At 36.6% G+C, this 18,648-nt stretch overlaps 1 protein-coding gene across 1 annotated transcript in view; it reads left to right on the top strand.

The window, feature by feature from the left end:
* The window catches only part of BTBD7 (BTB domain containing 7), an 84,036-nt gene that overhangs the window by 16,086 nt on the left and 49,302 nt on the right, over positions 1–18,648 (top strand). The window contains exon 2 of the mRNA XM_057731514.1: positions 18,185–18,372. Within this exon, the coding sequence (XP_057587497.1) occupies positions 18,291–18,372 (82 nt within the window). The 5' untranslated portion in view covers positions 18,185–18,290. The remainder of the gene's footprint in view (positions 1–18,184; positions 18,373–18,648) is intronic.

Here is an 18,648-nt window from a genome sequence, read left to right as displayed (position 1 = left end):
GACTGTTTACACTGTTTGCCATTTCTATTCTTGGTTAACCTACTTAAATATTGATATTAATTTTATATTTTAATACACCTCTGAAACGTATAATAGTTTTCAAGTTGAAGATTAAATGTACATTTAACTTTCATAAATGAAAAAATTGCTACATTTAAAATTACTTCTAATAATTTAGTTACTCTTTTAATGATTCTTTCACTTGTTTTGGTTTTCCTATCCTGTTTAAAATGATGATCACTAGTTTTCCCTAGTGATTATTCCTAGGTTGTTTATGACTCCTTGAAGATTATCTTTTTAAAATCGTTTTAAAAGCTAAGAGAACATATTTCAGACCATGCTGAATATGCATTTATAAAGCAGGTATTTTATTTAAGAAGTATTTTATAACTAGAAATATTAAGACTACCAAGAGTGTATAGTATGAATCTGCACTATAGCCAGAGTTCTAAGAACCAGGCTTACCTCATTTATCTACATTTTTTCTCTTATTTTCTAGTTTTAAAAATTCTAATGGTTATCCTTAAAAGAATGTTGCATAGACTGGTGGAATGGGATGTACTTTTAAAATTATTCTTTTAAGAATGCATTTTTTAATAGGAAAAAAAAACGTAGCAGCAGAAGACTGACAGCTATTTTGAATTATAATAGGTTATATTAGAAAAAGCCCACACAGGCTTAATAAGATTCTCCTAAGCAAAACTCTAACAAGTAATCTCTATTTGCAGTAACACAACTTAATTTTATAGAAAAATACAATTTAAAAGATGACTTTATTTAACATGAATAAAAACTTTTTCTGACTTGCCGTTTATTGGTGGTGGGTAGGTAAGGAAAATACTATTCTTATACATGATCTTGATCTACTAACTGCAGGTCCGTAGTGTCTTATTTATAATTTGAAATTCTAAAAGTTCTGAAACCCATTTTTATAGGGAGACTCATTTGATGGCAAGCACTGATATGACCTGAATTCATTTGGTAGCAAAACCTAACCTGAACTAACATAGCTTAATTTAAATAGTAAATATATTTTATTGCAAAATATGGGGTAATATGGCTAACCTCACTGGGAGTGTTTACATAGTATACAGTAAATTTTACATATAGTATATTACTTCCTTTTCAAAGAGAGAGAGAGGGAGGGAGAGAAAAGAGTCTGAATTTTAGAATGTAGCTAGCTCCAAGGGTTTCTGCCTGATAAGGGATTGTGAACTTGTATTTTTTTTTTTTTTTACAATAAACTGCATATATTTAGAGTGTACAATTTGGTATCCCAATCTCCCAATTCATTCCCCCCACGACCCTCCCCTCTTACCCTACTTGGTGTCCATATGTTTTGAACTTGTATTCTGACTCACACTCTTAAACTGGTATTTTAAATTGGTGAAGAACATTAAATAAAATTTTTATTGGTAGAACTAAGATTGAGAGACAGTGTAGTATGTAATACTTTATCGTTTAATTCTGTAGATAGAGTTTAATTACCAAATATGTAGGAAGAATATATGAAAAGTAGAATAAGCTCACTGATTACTTTATAGATATCAACTGTAAATATGCGTAAAAACAAACTACTTAAAATTAGATACTGGAGGACTTCCCAGGTGGCACAGTGGTTAAGAATCTGCCTTCCAACACAGGAGACATGGGTTCGATCCCTGGTCCAGGAAGATTCCATGTGCTGCAGAGCAACTAAGCCCATGTGCCACAACTACTGAGCCCATGCACCACAACTACTAAAGGCCGCGCACCTAGAACCCATGCCCCACAACAAGAGAAGCCACTGCACTGAGAAGTCCATGCATTGCAACGAAGAGTAGCCCCCGCTCTCAGCAACTAGAGAAAGCCCGCACGCAGCAGCAAAGACCCAACGCAGGCAAAAATAAAAATAAATAACTAAATAAATTTATATAAAAAATTAGATAGTGGAGGAGAGAGATTGGAGGAAGAAGATACCAGCTAATTTCAGTGTTGCTCATAGTAGGGAGCCAGTGGGTAGTAGCCAGAAAACTTACATAAAAACATTAGTAAAGTGACCTGTGGATTAGGGAGAGACTAGGTTAAAGTAGACAGGGAGAGCAACTAGTCTTTGAACATAACTTATTTTGTGGTTTTGACTTTAGACTCATCTAAACATTTTACAGAATTATGTAACAAAGTTAATCAAAAGTGAGGTAAAAGTGTACTTCCAGTTAGTGATGTAATCACCCAGAGCAAACTGTTCCAAGTGACTTACATACACAGTAATATATAGGATATCTTCAGTTGGGTATATCCTAAGGGTAAAAAAGAATTGCAAAAAAAAAAAAGATTTTCATTTATCATATTGTTGATGATAGTGTTGACATTTTAATTCTTGGCTATTGTGTGTATATTGTGGGATAAAATAAATGAACAATTATGTAGGCAGCATGGAGAATAGGGTTTTGATATGTGAGAAAGGAGAAACAGGTGTAAAGTTAATGAGATTAAGTAAAAACCCTCTAAACCTGAGTTTGAATTGGAAGCGTCAGTATACATTCATGATTTATCTATATGTATCTAAATAGACGTGTATAAAACTTCCTAGCTCTGTGTACCAAAAAAGCAGTCAGCACCCTCTAGCTGTGGTTTCTAAATACCATTTGTCACTGAAAGAAATCAGGGCTCCTTTAAAGAGATGACTGATTACAGTCTAAGGCAAGAAAAATAGAAGATACACCTAGAATATGATGTAACCCTAGAAAGCAAAGAAGCTGATAGAAATGAGTAGGGTTTTGTCATAAGATCTCAGGAGCCAATGAGAATAAGCTTCTGCTGTCCAAATATGGGACAATCTGAGCCTCAATAGGGATAACTACAAATAATTGAAAAACCCATCCAATATGTTTAAATCCATGAACATAATTTTTTTAACTTGCTGATCATCTTTAAGGAATGCTAGGATGTTAACTTTTGAAAATTAGTAAATAAAGGTAAAGAATCATTTATTCTTACCTTTCAGACAACTGAATAGTTGATGAGTTTCTCTTACAGCAGTATTCCAGCTAATGAATAAAGAAGGAATGATAGAATATCACCATGTTTCAAACCCTGATGAATTATTGACTCTAGTTGGTGATTACTGGTAATTGTTAATATTAGAGAATGAGAAGTAGACGTTTGTTACCCATTGTTGGAAGTGCACATCACCACCTGTGAAGCAGTTTTGACAAAATAAACTTTAGAAGTACAAAAATGACCCTAAATCTGATTGTCATTAGGTCTATAAATTGCCGTATATACAGGGTTCAGAGAAACATATTAAGCTACATCAGTGACACATTTGGCAAAATTCAGATTATGGGAAACTACCAGATAACCTGATTTCTTCAACAGAAAAAATTGCAAGGCAGGAAGGGTTGGGGAGGGACATTTTACAGAAGCTACAAAAGTATCTCCTGCACAGGAGGAAAAAATGTGATAGATAGAAAGAAGTGAAAATAGAGAAGCATAGTCATAATTGTCTTTGGTGTTTGAATGCTAAGGGGTTTGATATTTATGGAATATAATCTACAATCCAGAAACTTTTTATTGTTCACCAACAATGTGGAGCACTAGAGATTAATTTAAGATCTATCCCTTACGTTTAGTTGGGTGATAAAGTGGAAACTTTACAGCTTAAGACTTGTAACAAAAACAACAGTGCAGTTAGACAAATAGAAGCATAAGGAAGACATGGTTGTTCTCATCAGAAAGGTTGCTATAGGACTGAGGACTTTTGAGATACTTCCTTGTTTAGGGGGAAAAAATGGATTAGGGATCAGAATGACTGGTATCTAGTTTTGGCTTTGCCATTTTACTATATATTAATATTTTACTTTGGATAAGTCACTTCATCTTTCTACCTTAACCACCTCATTCAGAGATTAGAGAATGAAGGCTGTCCTATCTACATTGAAGACTTGATGTGAGAATAAAATGACTTACTGTGTGGAAGAGCATTTTGTAAACTACTTATCCCTGTTAGAAGATACTCCTGCTACAGTCATTAAAAAAATGTAAAAACGGGGAACATGTCATTACTTTTCTGTCTGTTTTAGTGGGGCTTTTTTCCATTTACTTTCTAAAGGTTATGATTAAAGATATATATAGCATTTACCATTTTAACCAGTTTTAAGTGTTCATTCACACTGTTGTGCAACCATCACCACCATCCATCTCCAGAACTTTTCATTTTCTCCTGTGGAAACTCTGTACCCATTGAACACTAAGTCCCCAGTCCCTGGCAACTCCCATTATTCTTTCTGTCTCTGTGATTTTAACTGCTCTAGGTGCCTCATATAAGTAGTGTCATATAATATTAGTCCTTCTGTGCCTGGCTCATTTCACTTAACATAATATCCTCGAGGTTTATCCATGTTGTAGCATGTATGAGAATTTCCTTCATTCTTAAGGCTGAATGATATTCTGTTGTATGTATATACCACACTTTTTTCATCCATTATTCCGTCAGTGGACATTTAGTTTGCTTCTACCTTTTGGGTGTACCACCCTGTTTTGAGTACCTGTTTTCTTTTTGGGGGGTATAAGCCAGAGGTGGTATTGCTGGATCACTTAAATTAAATGTAATTCTACATTTAATTTTTTTTTTTTTACATTTAATTTTTTGAGGAATCGTGTTTTTTTTTTTTTAACAATACTGCTTATATATTTTGAACATCTCAACAGAGTCATATTTCAGGCTGTATGCACACTGTGATCTATATTTTGTTTCCAAGAAATGTTGTTTTCCTCCTAAGAACTAGGTAATATTTAAATCACACTCTTCTAAGAGGCTGAGACTGTCTATGTGGAATATGGATCCTGGGAAACAGTTTTTGGACTGAAATCCTTAAAGAATGATTACAAACAAGCCTTTCCTTATTAAATGGTTATTTTTAAAAAAACTGATTTCCTTCAGGTGTTTTCAGTTCAATACTTCCTATATGCCAGGCACTGTTTTATGTGCTGAGGATTTAGTGTTCAATAAATGAAGTTCTGGCTCAGTATATAGTGCCACTTACATTGTAGCATGAGACACTTAACAAGCAAATAAGTATATAATTTCAAGTGCTGAAAAGTGCTACAAAGAAAAATAAAGTGAAAAAAGAGGATAGAGAATGATGGGATGAGACGATGTTGTTTTTAGAGGATGATTAGGGAAGGCATCTTTGAGGAGATGGCATTTGAGCAAAGGCCTGAATAAAGTGAGAGAGTGAACCGTGTGAAGACTTTGTGGAAAAGTGTTCCAGATGAAGGGTATAGCAGGTCCCAAGGTAGGAGCTTTTAAAGGAGACAACTCAAGAGTTAAATGAAGATGTATCTCAACCAGTACCCATGTGAAGAAATGAATTGGTTTAAGATAACTCATTGGAAAGAAAAGTAAGAGAAAAATAAAGATGGAAAAAATGTTAGGGAAGTTTATTTGTATATTCTGTTAATGATTTTCAAAAATATTATACATCCATTTGTTTGTGGGGTGGGAGATACTGGCAAGATATTGCTGCTGACAAGACATTCCACTAATGATTACCACACAGAGGATGTACCCTCTTCCTCTGAGATGTTCCTCTGAGATTCTTGGCAGAGTGAACCCAAAGGCTGTTCTCTTCTATTCAGAGAAGGCAGAAATGAAACAACTGATAGAGTCTCAGTTTCAGGAAGTGGTCTCTAAAATGCTTAGCTAATAGGGACTTCCCTGGCGGTCCAATGGTTAAGACTCTGAGCTTCCGCTGCAGGGGGCATGGGTTCAATCCCTGGTTGGGAACTGAGATTCTGCATGCTGTGAAGTGTGGCAAAAAAAAAGAAAGAAAGAAATCTTAGCTAATAAAATACTTTAGGGACTTCCCTGCAGGGGACACAGGTTTGAGCCCTGGTCCAGGAAGATCCCACATGCCGCAGAGCAGCTAAGCCCATGTGCCACATCTACTACGCCTGTGTTCTAGAGCCCAAGAGCCACAACTACTGAGCCCATGCACTACAACTACTGAAGCCCACACACCTAGAGCCTGTGCTCCACAACAAGAGAAGCTACCACAATAAGTCCGAGCACCGCAACGAGGAGTAGCCCCTTCTTGCCACAACTAGAGAAAGCCCACACGCAGCAACGAAGACCCAACGCAGCCAAAAATAAATAAATAAAATAAAAAATAATCTTTAAAAACAAAAAATACTTTAATATCCAAGGTATCTTACTGATTGTGACAATAATACAAATACTATTGGGAGAACTCATAGGCTCATACATGTTAAGGATTGGAGGAAAGCTTGAATATCACCTTTGTTTCCCCATGTGCTGTGCAGTAGTGCCAAGTTATTCCAGAAACAGCTTTGGACCTCATGGAACAAGCATTGTTACTTCTGAGAATCTCCATTTATCTTTTGCAAACATTGATAGGACATTTATAAATAATATCCTCAGCCAGAAGTAGATGAATTATCATATTGAGATAATGTCATATTATATGTCTGAGTGTCACCTCTAGAATTAGGAAAATATTATAGTTATCCCTTGGTATCCAAGGGGAATTGGTTCCAGGATCCCCACAGATACCAAAATCTGTGGATGCTCAAGTCTCTTATGTAAAATGGCATAGTGTTTGCGTGTAACATACACATATCCTCCCATATACGTCACATCATCTCTGGATTACTGATAATACCTAATATAATGTAAATGCTATGTAAATAGTTGAGAGCATGCGTCAAATTCAAGTTTTGCTTTTTGGAACTTTCTGGAATTTTTTTTTCTTAATATTTTCTATCCATCCTTGGTCGAATCTACGGATGAAGAACCTGCAGATACAGAAGTGCAACTGTATTAGAAAACTCGTGTTTTTAGATTTCTTCTTTTATGTATTCTCTATTTGCATTTCTTCCTTGGTATGTCTTTCTGGGACCTCTAGCCCATTATCTTTATTACTCCCAACTCACCCACAGATTGCTTGTCCTGTGTTTCTTCTTGGTTCACAGCATTGCTAACCACCAGTCATGCAAAGTAGACCTCATCATCATTCCCTTCTTCCTCTCCATCACCACCCTTACCAGTTAGGTGAGCTAAGTGTTCTATGATAAAGACTTCATCTGGGTTATCTTAATTTTTTTGTTGTAGATGTCCTAAACAAATGCAAAGTAGTGTTTTAAGGTGTAGACTTGTACTGCATAAACAGGACCTAGAATATCTACTCCAGTCTAATGTATTTGGACTGTAATATCCTTGTCCAGTGTTTCTGCTACAACAAGTAGGTGCACAGGATAAGCAGTGGGGCTGAAGAAAGAGAGAGGAAGATATTTTATCGTAATTCCAAGAAAGGCCTCATAAAATCCCTACAAGGGGAAGAATTTTGTCTCATTTTCTACTTCTTGTTTTACCTAAGAGACATCGTTGTCTCTGTAAGAGGGTCCTTCATAATGGAAGTTTCTTAAAACTTGTTCACAATCGAACCCACAAGTACTTCTTTCACTAGGACGTCTGTCTACAAGATTCTAACCATGGACTTCAGGAGAATTTTAGGAGGAGAAACACATCTTCATTTGACATCCCAACAAGGTTCTGTAAGTATTAGAGATATTCTGATGGAAGGAAGCCTATTAGAAGGGAGTGAGCGGCCATTATTAAGCCAAATGCGACGTTAGATGTAGAGCTTACTCTTTGCTGAAAATTTAAACTAGTGGGTTCCCCACCACCACCACCACCATATTGATTTAGACTCTCTTACTCTAAGTGATGTGAGGAAAAATAGAATTTTAGTACAGAATTATCTCCAGCTCCTAAACCATTATTATCTTCCCATTTATAAGAACTTGAATAATTCATGGGACTGTTCACATGACTATTCCCTTGATGATCCTGTAGTTTTAGTTTAGCATTTGATGTCCTTATGAAGACTGCCCTGGATGAAGATACCTTTGAGTGTTCGTACTCATGTTTCTATTTTGTTCTTTATTCTTTTCTCCATGTGCAGCCGTAGTCTCAGGCTTACTATCAGGTTCACCAGCATGTTTTCTTTCTTCTCCAACTTTTGCAGTGGAGCCCACAGAAACTCATCAACAAGAAATACGCTCTTGTGTTTTTTTGTTTTTTTTTAACATTTGCTAAGTTGGTGTCAGAAAATCTGAACTTTTTGTCTTTTTGTCTTGTCTTTTTTGAGTGAAGTTTATGAGAAATTCCATGTTTTTCTTTTAAATTCAGTTGCTTTGAATATGTCCTCTGATTTCAGCTGTAGTTCTCTTTGCAGATTCTCTGTAGATTCAAATCTAGACTCAGATTTGTCATTGCCTTCTCCATATCATCCAGAGCTGCTTTTCTGTGCACCGCTAAACCAGCAGTAAAAACGGTTGTCCCCGATTAGAACAGTGATTTAATTTATTCACTCAAATACTGTGTTCCTGGCTCAAAACTGGTATTCCTGTCATGAACGCAAAAGTTCCAAATGGCACCATTTTCCATAGCAGTTGATTGAGCAAGTTCTACAGTCTATCTTGGAGGGCCTCATAATAATTTTCCACCCTCTGTTTACAGGCCCTTTTCCCTACCTGTTAGAGAAAATTTATCCTGCTGTTTCTAGAGCTTCCTCAGTTTGGGGGAATATAGTTGCTAGGAGAAGACAGTAGAAGCTTTGATGTTGGGGATAGCTGGGCCAAGCAGCTCCTGCGCCAGCTGCTGTGGGTGTCGCTGCTGTGGCCCAGGCTGCCCCGTCAGGTCTCACTTAACCTCTGCCAGAGACCCAGACAAGGGGATAAGCAAGACCCAGGGACTGAGGACCAGGCTTTCCCCTGGGAGCAACCTTTTCAGCCCTCTATTCTCATTTTCCACTGGTCACTTCAGGAGGATCTTATTCTGAGGTTTTAGGTCCAGGTGAAGCATTTTGAGTATGAGCTCTGAGGTAAAGGTGCTGGATTAAGAGGTCCATTCACATCTTCACAGTATAGCCACATAGGTCCTTTATTCACCAGTTTCCAGGAATTGATCATCAGCTTTAAATGTCTAGAGACTGAGTTTTTCAGAATACCTTAACCTCTGTAAGATGTGTTGCAATCCAGGCCAGATCAGTCTTGGCATAAGACCAGGCCCCTCACATGAAACCCCTTCTCTTGTGATGGGCTACTTCTGCTTTCCAGTGTCAGTCCATATTATTTAATTCTTAAAATAACCTTGTGATATTATCCTCATTTTAGAGATAAGAAAAGCCAGATCCTTATTAACACTTTCCTGGATTATGGCAAGAATCCACTAAAAAGTCTTCCTGCATCAGGTGTCTTCTGCGTTCAGGCCATCTGGTAATCTTCCAGAAACACAATGTAATGGTGCTTCTCTCCTTCTATGCTTTGCTCCAGTAGTTCCTCTACAGGGCCATACCTTAGTATGGGATTTGAGGCTTTTTGATCCAACTGCTACTCATACATTCAAACATATGTACTCCCTAGTTCTTAAACACATTATTTAATCAACATTCATGATAATAGCTAATATTTATTCACTCAAATGTGTGTATACCAGCTGATTCACTTTGGTGTACCTCAAAAACTGACATAACAGTGTAAAGTAATTATATTCCAATAAAGAGCTTTAAAAAGAAAAAAAATGTGTGTATACTTTGTGTTCTGTGGTGGATGGTAAGGATCTTAATAAGATAAATAAGCTGAAGACCTACCCTGGGAAACTTACAGTTCAGAGGAAATGTAAGTAATTGTGCTGCAGAATTGATAGATAATCAAGGATTGGGGTTATGAGAACTGAGAGTCGGGTGCTGACTGAAATAGGAGGTATTCCTATTTATTCATTCTTTTTCTTCTACCTTGAATGACCTTTCCTTTTTTTAGTTGATGCATTCTTATTAATTCTTGAAGGTCTGGGTCTAAACTAGGAAGCCAGAACAGTAGTCTTTTCAATTTCATAAGAAATCCTACTCAGGATGCAATCACTGCTCTACTCCTAGGCTTATGAAAGTGCTTAGCACGTGGCATGTGCTCAGTATTGGATGGGGGGATGAGGGGTTGGGGGGGGGGATGGATGGATGATCAAGCATGAAAAATGTTCCTCGTCTTGCTGTCAAGGAACATATGGATATCCAGAAAGGCACTCTTGCTGTGATTTCATAAGGTATCCTTTCAGTTAAGTCATTTTTTGCTTTATGTGAGAGATCCTTTTAAGTGCCAAAAGTAACACTGTCAGATGTGTGTACTCGCTTCCTATTTCTGGAATGGAACTGTATTTGCTCTGGAAATTTTTCCTTCAAACATTTAAGAGAAAAAAAATTAAAAGATAACATTGTTCATAGATATTGATACATAAGAGCCTGAATGCCAAGCCTGATTATGCAACTTACTAGCTCTGTGACCTTGGGTAAGTCAGCCTTCCATGCTTTCTTTACCTGACCTCCCAAATCTCTGCTTATGTAAAGTGGGGATAATAATAGACCTCACATTATGGGCAATAATGTACCTCACATTATGGAGAATATTAAAGAAGTGCACATAAACTGCTGCAGTACTCAACAACTGATGAGTGTTGTGATAATTGTCACAATTTACATGTATCTCTTCAGATTTTTCTTTCTATAAGAAGCTAACAAACATTTAAATTCTAGCTGTAAGCTTTACGCATCACATTTAAGCATTTAATATAAACTAAAATGACTTCGCTAATTCTGGAATCAGGGTGGGTGATGGAGGCTTGAGGGCTCATATGCTATTCCCTTATGTGTATTTTTGAAATTTTTCCTGATACAATCTAAAATCAGAAATACGTAAATATGAAAGAGCAAATAACATTTTTTCTAAATATGAAAATTAAAATGTACTACATTATTTCTGGCAAATGTTATAATTTTATAAAATAATGCTTATTTCATTTGACGTTAAATATTTATGTATATATTATTAATGGGTGGTAAAATGAAACATTCCTGAAATGGAAGGATTTTGCCTGTCAGTGTTTTTTCAAATGAGCTCTGTGATGCTTGAAGAGAAATATAGTAATAACTAATCCATTTTACTTTACCTGGAAGAGATTTCCTTAGGTAAGTGAATTTTTAACCTAAGCCATAAAGTTTTACAAATACATGTTTTTTGATGACAGTGGTTTTTTTGATGGCAATGTGTGTAATTTTGCCAGACTTTAAATTGTGGTAAAATATACATCACACAGAATTTACCATCTTAACCATTTGTAAGCGTACAGTTCAGTGATATTACATATAGTCATACTGTTGTGCGTCTGTCACCACAACCATCTCCAGAACTCTTCGTCTTTCAAAACTGAAACTCTCTACCTATTGAACACTAACTCCCATTCCCTTCCTCCCGCCTTCAGCCGGTGGAAACTACCATTGTATTTTCTTTCACTATGATTTTTACTGCTGTAAGTGCCTCATGTAAGTGGAATCATACAATATTTGTCTTTTTGTAACTTATTTCACAGCATAATGTCTTCAGAGTTCATCCATGCTGTAAAGTACGTATCAGAATTTACTTCCTTTTTAAGCCTGCATAATATTCCATTGTATGTACATACCACATTTTACTTTTCATCACTTGATGGACACTTGGGTTGCTTCCACTTTTTAGCTGCTGTGAATATTGCTACTGTGAACATGGGTGTACAAATATATCTTTGAGACTCTGCTTTCAATTCTTTTGGGTATAGCCAGAAGTTAAATTGCTGGATCATACGGTAAATCTATTTTTAATGTTTTGAGGAACTTCTGTGCTGTTTTCCACAGTAGCCATTTCCAGAATGTACCATTTTATATTCACAACAGTGCATGAAGGTTCCTGTTCTCCACATTCTAGCCCAACATTTGTTACTTTCTGTTTCATTGATAATAGCCATCCTAATAGGTTTGAGATGGTATCTCACTGTAGTTCTGATTTGCGTTTCTCTAATGATTAGTGATGTTGTCTTTTTGTGTGCTTATTTGGCCATTCATATATTTTCTTTGGAGAAATGTCTATTAAAGTCCTTTCCCCATTTTTGAATCAGGTTTTTTTGTTGTTGAGCTGTAGGAAATCTCTATATATTCTGGATATTAATCCCTTATCAGATACATGATTTGCAAATATTTTCTCCCATTCTGTGGGTTTATAATTCACTTACAAAAACATGGTTGATCAAAATAAAATTGAAGTCCCTTTCAGCTCCATGAGTCTAACTTCTCTGCCTTAGTAAATATATTTAATGGAACATAATTTTGCCTTTTCTTTAACGACTTGCTGCTATCATAAATATTCTTGTTTTGTGTCACTGGAATGAATAGGGTTTGTGATGCTGGATGGAGGTCAGCTGCTTTTACGTTAGATGGCCCTAGAGAGACATATGAGCCTAGTTGTTGGTGGCTTTCTAAACTCGCTTTCACTCTGATCTCATCTATTTGAAGATGCCTTCAAAAGACAAAGGTCTCTTGCTGACTGCTTCTAACTTACTATTCAGTCTCTTTTTGTATCCAAGGATAGAGCTGAAGATTACAATATCTGTGACTTTGGGCGAGTTACTTACCCCTCAGCCTCCTCAGTTTAAAAAAAAAGCACGGCTGGGGGGTGGTTTTTGGAGAATTAAATGAGTTTAATACATATAAAGGCTCTAACAGCAGAGTCTGGCATATAGTAAACCCTCAATAAATGTTAGTTGTTATGTTAGGTAAAACATGCTTGGGGAATGAGAATGGGTATAGGAAGTCATATTCTTTTTTTCTATATATTTAAATTTATTTATTTATTGGCTGCATTGGGTCTTTGTTGCTGCACACGGGCTTTTTCTAGTTGCGGCCAGTGGGGGCTACTCTTCATTGTGTGTGGGCTCTTCATTGCGGTGGCTTCTCTTGCTGTGGAGCAAGGGCTCTCGATGAGTGGGCTTTAGTAGTTGCAGCACACGGGCTAAATAGTCGTGACTTACTAGCTCTAGAGTGTAGGCTCAATAGTTGTGGCACCCAGGCTCAGTTGCTCTGCGGCATGTGGGATCTTCCTGGAGCAGGGATCAAACCTGTGTCCCCTGCCTTGTCAGGTGGATTCTTAACCACTGCGCTACGTAGGAAGTCCATGGAAGTCATATTCTTTTAACTTAGGTGTTTTGTTTTGGTTTTTGTTGTTGTTTTCTTTTTAAGCTTTATTTCTAGCTGCTCTGGGAATGTGAGACTTGGTAATAGAAGTGATCATTCATCCCACTTTGCCTTATTAGGCCTGGGCTGTACCCCTTTTCACTCTCAAGGATCCTGATTTGAATGATATGATTTGAATGATGTGGTCACCTTAGATTTGACAGGAGTGAAATATTACTATACTTCTGCATTTCTTTTTAATTATGAATTTTTCATGTTCACATGTGCCCCACATTCCTGTTCTATAATTATCCCTAATAATCAGATTAAGTGGAAAGTATGTTTAAAATCCAAAGTCCAATTGCCTTTTTCTCTCTGTACGCTAACATTAATATAGAAGTAACTCCCTTCACCATCCTCTCTTTCCAAATCAATAAGTATTACAGCTTCAATGAATTTTAAGAACCCTATTTTGACTTATTTTATAGATGTTGCAACCCATACATCTCAGTTTGGGTTTATAAAAACTGAGACTCAGGACTTCCCTGGTGGCACAGTAGTTAAGAACTGAGCCCACCTGCCACAACTACTGATCCCAGGTGCCACAACTACTGAAGCTGTGGCGCCTAGAGTCCATGCTCCGCAACAAGAGAAGCCACCGCACTGAGAAGCCCACGCACCACAATGAAGAGTAGCCCCCACTCGCCACCACTTGAAAAAGCCCGTGTGCAGCAACAAAGACCCAATGCAGCCAAAAAATAAAAATAAATAAAAACTGAGACTCATAGAAATTAAATGTAACTTATGCCTTGTAAGTGGTAAATTAGTGACAAGAGATAACTTACCCAGATACCTTACACTCATCATTCTCTCTGTTGCCTAAAGGGTAAAAATTATTTTTATGGCAAAGGTCAGAGTTTTCCAAAGTGTATTATGTAGATCCATTCCTTTGATGCTCAGTGGGGCAAAGGGGCTCTTTTAAATTATGCTGAATACTTCCTTTTGGAGGTGCACAGTGCACCTTAGTACTTTAAAGATACTAAGAAAGTGATGAAGTAAAGCTAAGCTTTGTTTAATACTGCATTTTCCAAACATTGGGAAAACTCTTTGAAAATGCTCGCCTATAGGTTTTGGGGGGAGAGGGAGGTTGGGTTTTGGTTTTGAAATTTTTTTCATAGGGTTATTAATTCTCTCTGTTGCATTCAGCATGACTTTTCCCCCTTGGTTGGGTCTGCTGCAATCACTGAAGCTTATTTTAAGCCAGTTGGAGCTTCTGATTGAGATTGGTCCTGTCAGCTGTTCACAGAAGGAGCTCCCCCAGAAAGGTGATTCTAGGAAAAGGATCTATCAGCTTCCTGGGGCTATTTGTGGGCCTCTCCCAGTCCCATAGGCCCTCTCTTTCCCTTTCCTTTCCTGTCACATCATCCAAAGATTAGATTTCATCCTGTTTTATGTAGGAGACAGACAAAGCTTGCCTGGAATGAAAAGATCCCTGGAGAGAGAAGACTGTGACGAACTCTCACTTCCAGCATTTAAAGGCAGCAATTCGATTAAGAAATAAATAATACTGTGTTACATTTGGCATGGAATTTTGGTTACCTAAGAAATAAATTGTTCCCTGAGAATTTTGAGAAATATGGCTTTAGTAACTTAATCAAGTTTCCCCCAGGAGTTGGAATTGAGGACACAGGTGCACTTAAGGAAAATCTCTCCAGAAAAATCTCTCCCACCAAGTCTTTCCAAGGCCTATATTTACTTTAGTATTAGAGCTCTAGTAGGAGACATGAGTGTCACCCAGATCAGTTCATCTTGAAGGGGATTTCCATTGACGAGGAGCTACCAGGAAGAAACTCTGTCCCTCAGTCCCAAAGACGTTTTTATTTCAAACCACTTCACCAGTGTGAGACCCCAGCTGTCCCTGTGGTGCTAATTATAATGGCAAATGGCCAAGTATCTATGTCTCAGCTGTAACTTCTCTAGTGCTTGCTAGGTGTTCTTGTGTCTTCAGTGGGGCTGGTGATGCCTTCTAACCCTTCTGTGGTTGCTTTAGAATGTCTAATTGTGCTCATCATAAAATTGAGCTTTTTTTAAAAAGGCATTTTTGGCATGGTTTAAATCTCAGACCAATCTAATAATGTTTTGTGTCCCTGCAAACCTTGCAGAGTTCTCAGATGAAGATAATTCTCGTGTATGTGTGTGCACGCATTTATGTGATGAAGTGAGAACAGTTAACTCTGTCCACTTCTGTGGACACTGACTTTCCGTCTAGAACCAAGGCTCCATTCTTCCTTGGTTTGTTTTCACAGCATACTTTGTGCTATGTTAGTGAGTTTACAGTCATTGGAAATCAAAAAGCAAAATAGAACAACAACAAAAAGTGAAGCAGTATGGAACTTCAAGGGTGAGTAAAGAAGGAAGTGAGAAGAGGACTACCATGAGAGTGACACTTTACAAATACTTTATCAGCACTTCCCACCATCCACCATTACTTCCAGATTTAAAGCTTATCTTTTTAATCTTTTTTTTTTTTCTTATTTTGGTAAAAGCTTTTATTTTGTATGTTTTTATTCAGGATTTTTCTTAATATATTTCAAATTTTTTTGAGAAAGGATTGGTTATGCCTTTTTTATCTTTTAAATACAAATCTTCAGTGACTGAGGATAGGATTTGATCTGTAAATGACACCACAAACTTGGCTTCCAGGATCCTAGTTTTTTCCCTCCTTCTTTCCTTCCTTCCTTCCTTTTAATATTTGGCTATAGTTGATTTACAATATTGTGTTAGCTTCAGGTGTACACGTTCAGATTCTTTTCCATTATAGCTTATTACAAGATATTGAATATAGTTCCCTGTGCTATACAGTAAATCTGTGTTATTTTATATATAGTGGTGTGTATCTATTAATCCCTATCCTTCTCCTTCCGTTTTCCCCTTTGGTGACCATAAGTTTGTTTTCTGTATCTGTGAGTCTGTTTCTGGTTCGTAAATAAGTTGATTTGTATTATTTTTTAGCGACCCTGTTTTCTTTTAAAGAACCAGTAAAAATGCCTGATAGAACCTCGAAACTTTTAAGGAACTCAGTTTGAAACCTAAGATTTATTAATTAGATCTACTGTTCTTTAAAGTTTGAACTAAAGTTAACACAGGCAGATTTAGTTTCCGTTTTATAAAAATTTACAACATTAAAAATGAATTACCGGGGCTTCCTAGGTGGTGCAGTGGTTGAGAGTCCGCCTGCCAATGCAGGGGACATGGGTTCGATCCCTGCTCCAGGAAGATCCCACATGCCGCGGAGCAGCTAAGCCCGTGCGCCACAACTATTGAGCCCATGTGCTGCAGCTACTGAAGCCCACGTGCCTAGAGCCCGTGCTCCACAACAAAAAGAAGCCATGGCAATGAGGAGCCCGTGCACCACAACGAAGACCGCAACTAAAAAGAAAGCCCGCGCACAGCCAAAAAGACCCAACACAGCCAATAAAATTAATTAAAAAAAAAAAATGAATTACCAAAAAAATTGCTTTTTCTACGTTTTTAAAGTTTAAGAATAGAAAACTGAATTTATGTACACTAAGCATCAACCTTTAAGAAGTCATTTTCTTGACCACTTAACATTTACAAAACAGTATATTAAACCCTCTGGATTCTTTGCTGGGGAGTTGTTAGCAGAACAACATACTGTCACATTTCTGGCTACCATGCATCAGTGTGCACTGAAATAAAAAGTCTAATGTGCTGTGTTCTCCTTGGGTAAGTGGGTAAATTTCAGACAGGAAATTAAATTTGCTCATGTGAGCATATGATTTGATTGAAGTTACTGCTACTTTGCATGATATCTAATTAGTAGAAAGTTTCCCAGTCTTCTCTTGAACACTATAGGTAGATAATTCAATGCTTCGGTAAAAAATTTCCACATATTTATAGTGGGAAAAGATTGAAGGAAAGCACAAATATTGAGTGATGTTCTAAAACTTGAATTCCTAAGGTTACACTCTGTAACAGAGGTGAAGATAAATTCCAAGAATCTAGACATAGTTCTGTTTTCCAGCAGGTTTTTTGTTGTTTGTATTTTGGGTTTTTTTTGTGACTTGTGTGTATTTAACTCTTGTTAAAACATTTCATCCTTCATTATGAAGCCAGATTAACTGCATACTGGTTGGTTTCCTAACAGTTCCAGTAATAGATTTTAAATTGTGTTTTCTCTTAAACCATTATTGCTTTTGGTCAAATAAATTTTATATATCTGGATAGTATAAAGATTTAGAAGTACTCCTATTAACACTCTTCTCTCTTAGGGAATTTATTCTCTTTGTGCTTATACCTTCTGCTTACAGCTCTAAGAGTTAAGGTTCCGTGATGTGGAATTTATTCTGTAATTGTTAAAAATATCTTGTACCGGTACTGCCCTATCCCTGTTAAGTCATAATATCGGGTAAAAGAAAGTAGTGTTTTTATTTCAGGATTTTATGGAGAGGAAAGATAAAAGTTTTTGTTTTTCCTTGTGTCTCCTCACTGTATTTATTATAACTTCTCTCAAAATTGCTATAGAACAAGTAACCTAAAGATAATTTTGTTTGAACTGTCCACCTTTCCTTCCCCCTCTTTCAGTAAAATGCCTCATTAACACAGATTAAGGATCAATTTAAACAATTTTATCTAAGGTAGAAAAACAACAAACCATTCAATTATCTGCTCTTTGTCTGCATCAACATACAAGTATTTGCAGTACAGGTGTCAGACACCTCTTAAGTGTTTGTAAATTGCTTAGAATGTTAGATTATATTGACAGGTGGTTGCCTTTAAGGATTAAAAAAAATTTTTGAAAAGTTTCCTTTTAGTCTAAATACTTTACCCTGTGATTTGAAATATTCTTTCTATAACTGTATTTAAATAAGTCTGGTATGTTACTTTTTGCTTTCTTAGAAAGTATATAATTGGTACATTTTATGGCTCAAGATTTCAGATAGTACTGATTCATAATTCAGATTTAACTATTTGTTTACATTTTCTAAAATGTATACATGTGAATTTGACAGCATGTCATTATTTGCAAATAAAATCAGTTTTCAGTAGCTTGCTTTTTTTTGTAACTGCAACTTGAGATACATTTTTTTAAAATGAATAAAAAATTATTTTTGTTTCATATCAAGAAATGGATGAAAAGAGGCTTCTGGATCCAGGGTTGAAAGTTCGTAAAGGCCTCTGGGATTATACTCTGAAGAACCAGCAGCTGGAATGCCTGAGTGACTGAAGAAAATGGGTGCTAATGCATCTAACTATCCTCATTCATGTTCCCCGAGGGTAGGGGGAAGTTCTCAAGCCCAACAGACTTTTATAGGTAACTATTTCTGTTTTTCTAACTTCATTTTCTTTTGTGAATATAAATAGAATTGTGTTTTCAGTGGTCTTTTTGGATGAAAAAAGGATTAAGCTATGGTAAAAGTTATTATAGATAATAATTCTGTAGCATCCAGATTTTTTCCCATCAAATGTAAATCTGGCTTATATGATTTTTATCCTAACCAAGCTGCTATAGCACAGTTGATCTTTTCTTTGGTTGTCTTAACCATAATTGCCAATTACCCTAGGAAAACTAGGAATCTCCATTGGTGTG

Source organism: Hippopotamus amphibius, chromosome 4 (genome assembly GCF_030028045.1).
Source record: "Hippopotamus amphibius kiboko isolate mHipAmp2 chromosome 4, mHipAmp2.hap2, whole genome shotgun sequence".
Lineage (NCBI taxonomy): Eukaryota > Metazoa > Chordata > Mammalia > Artiodactyla > Hippopotamidae > Hippopotamus > Hippopotamus amphibius.
This window is presented reverse-complemented; position numbering and strand designations above follow the sequence as displayed.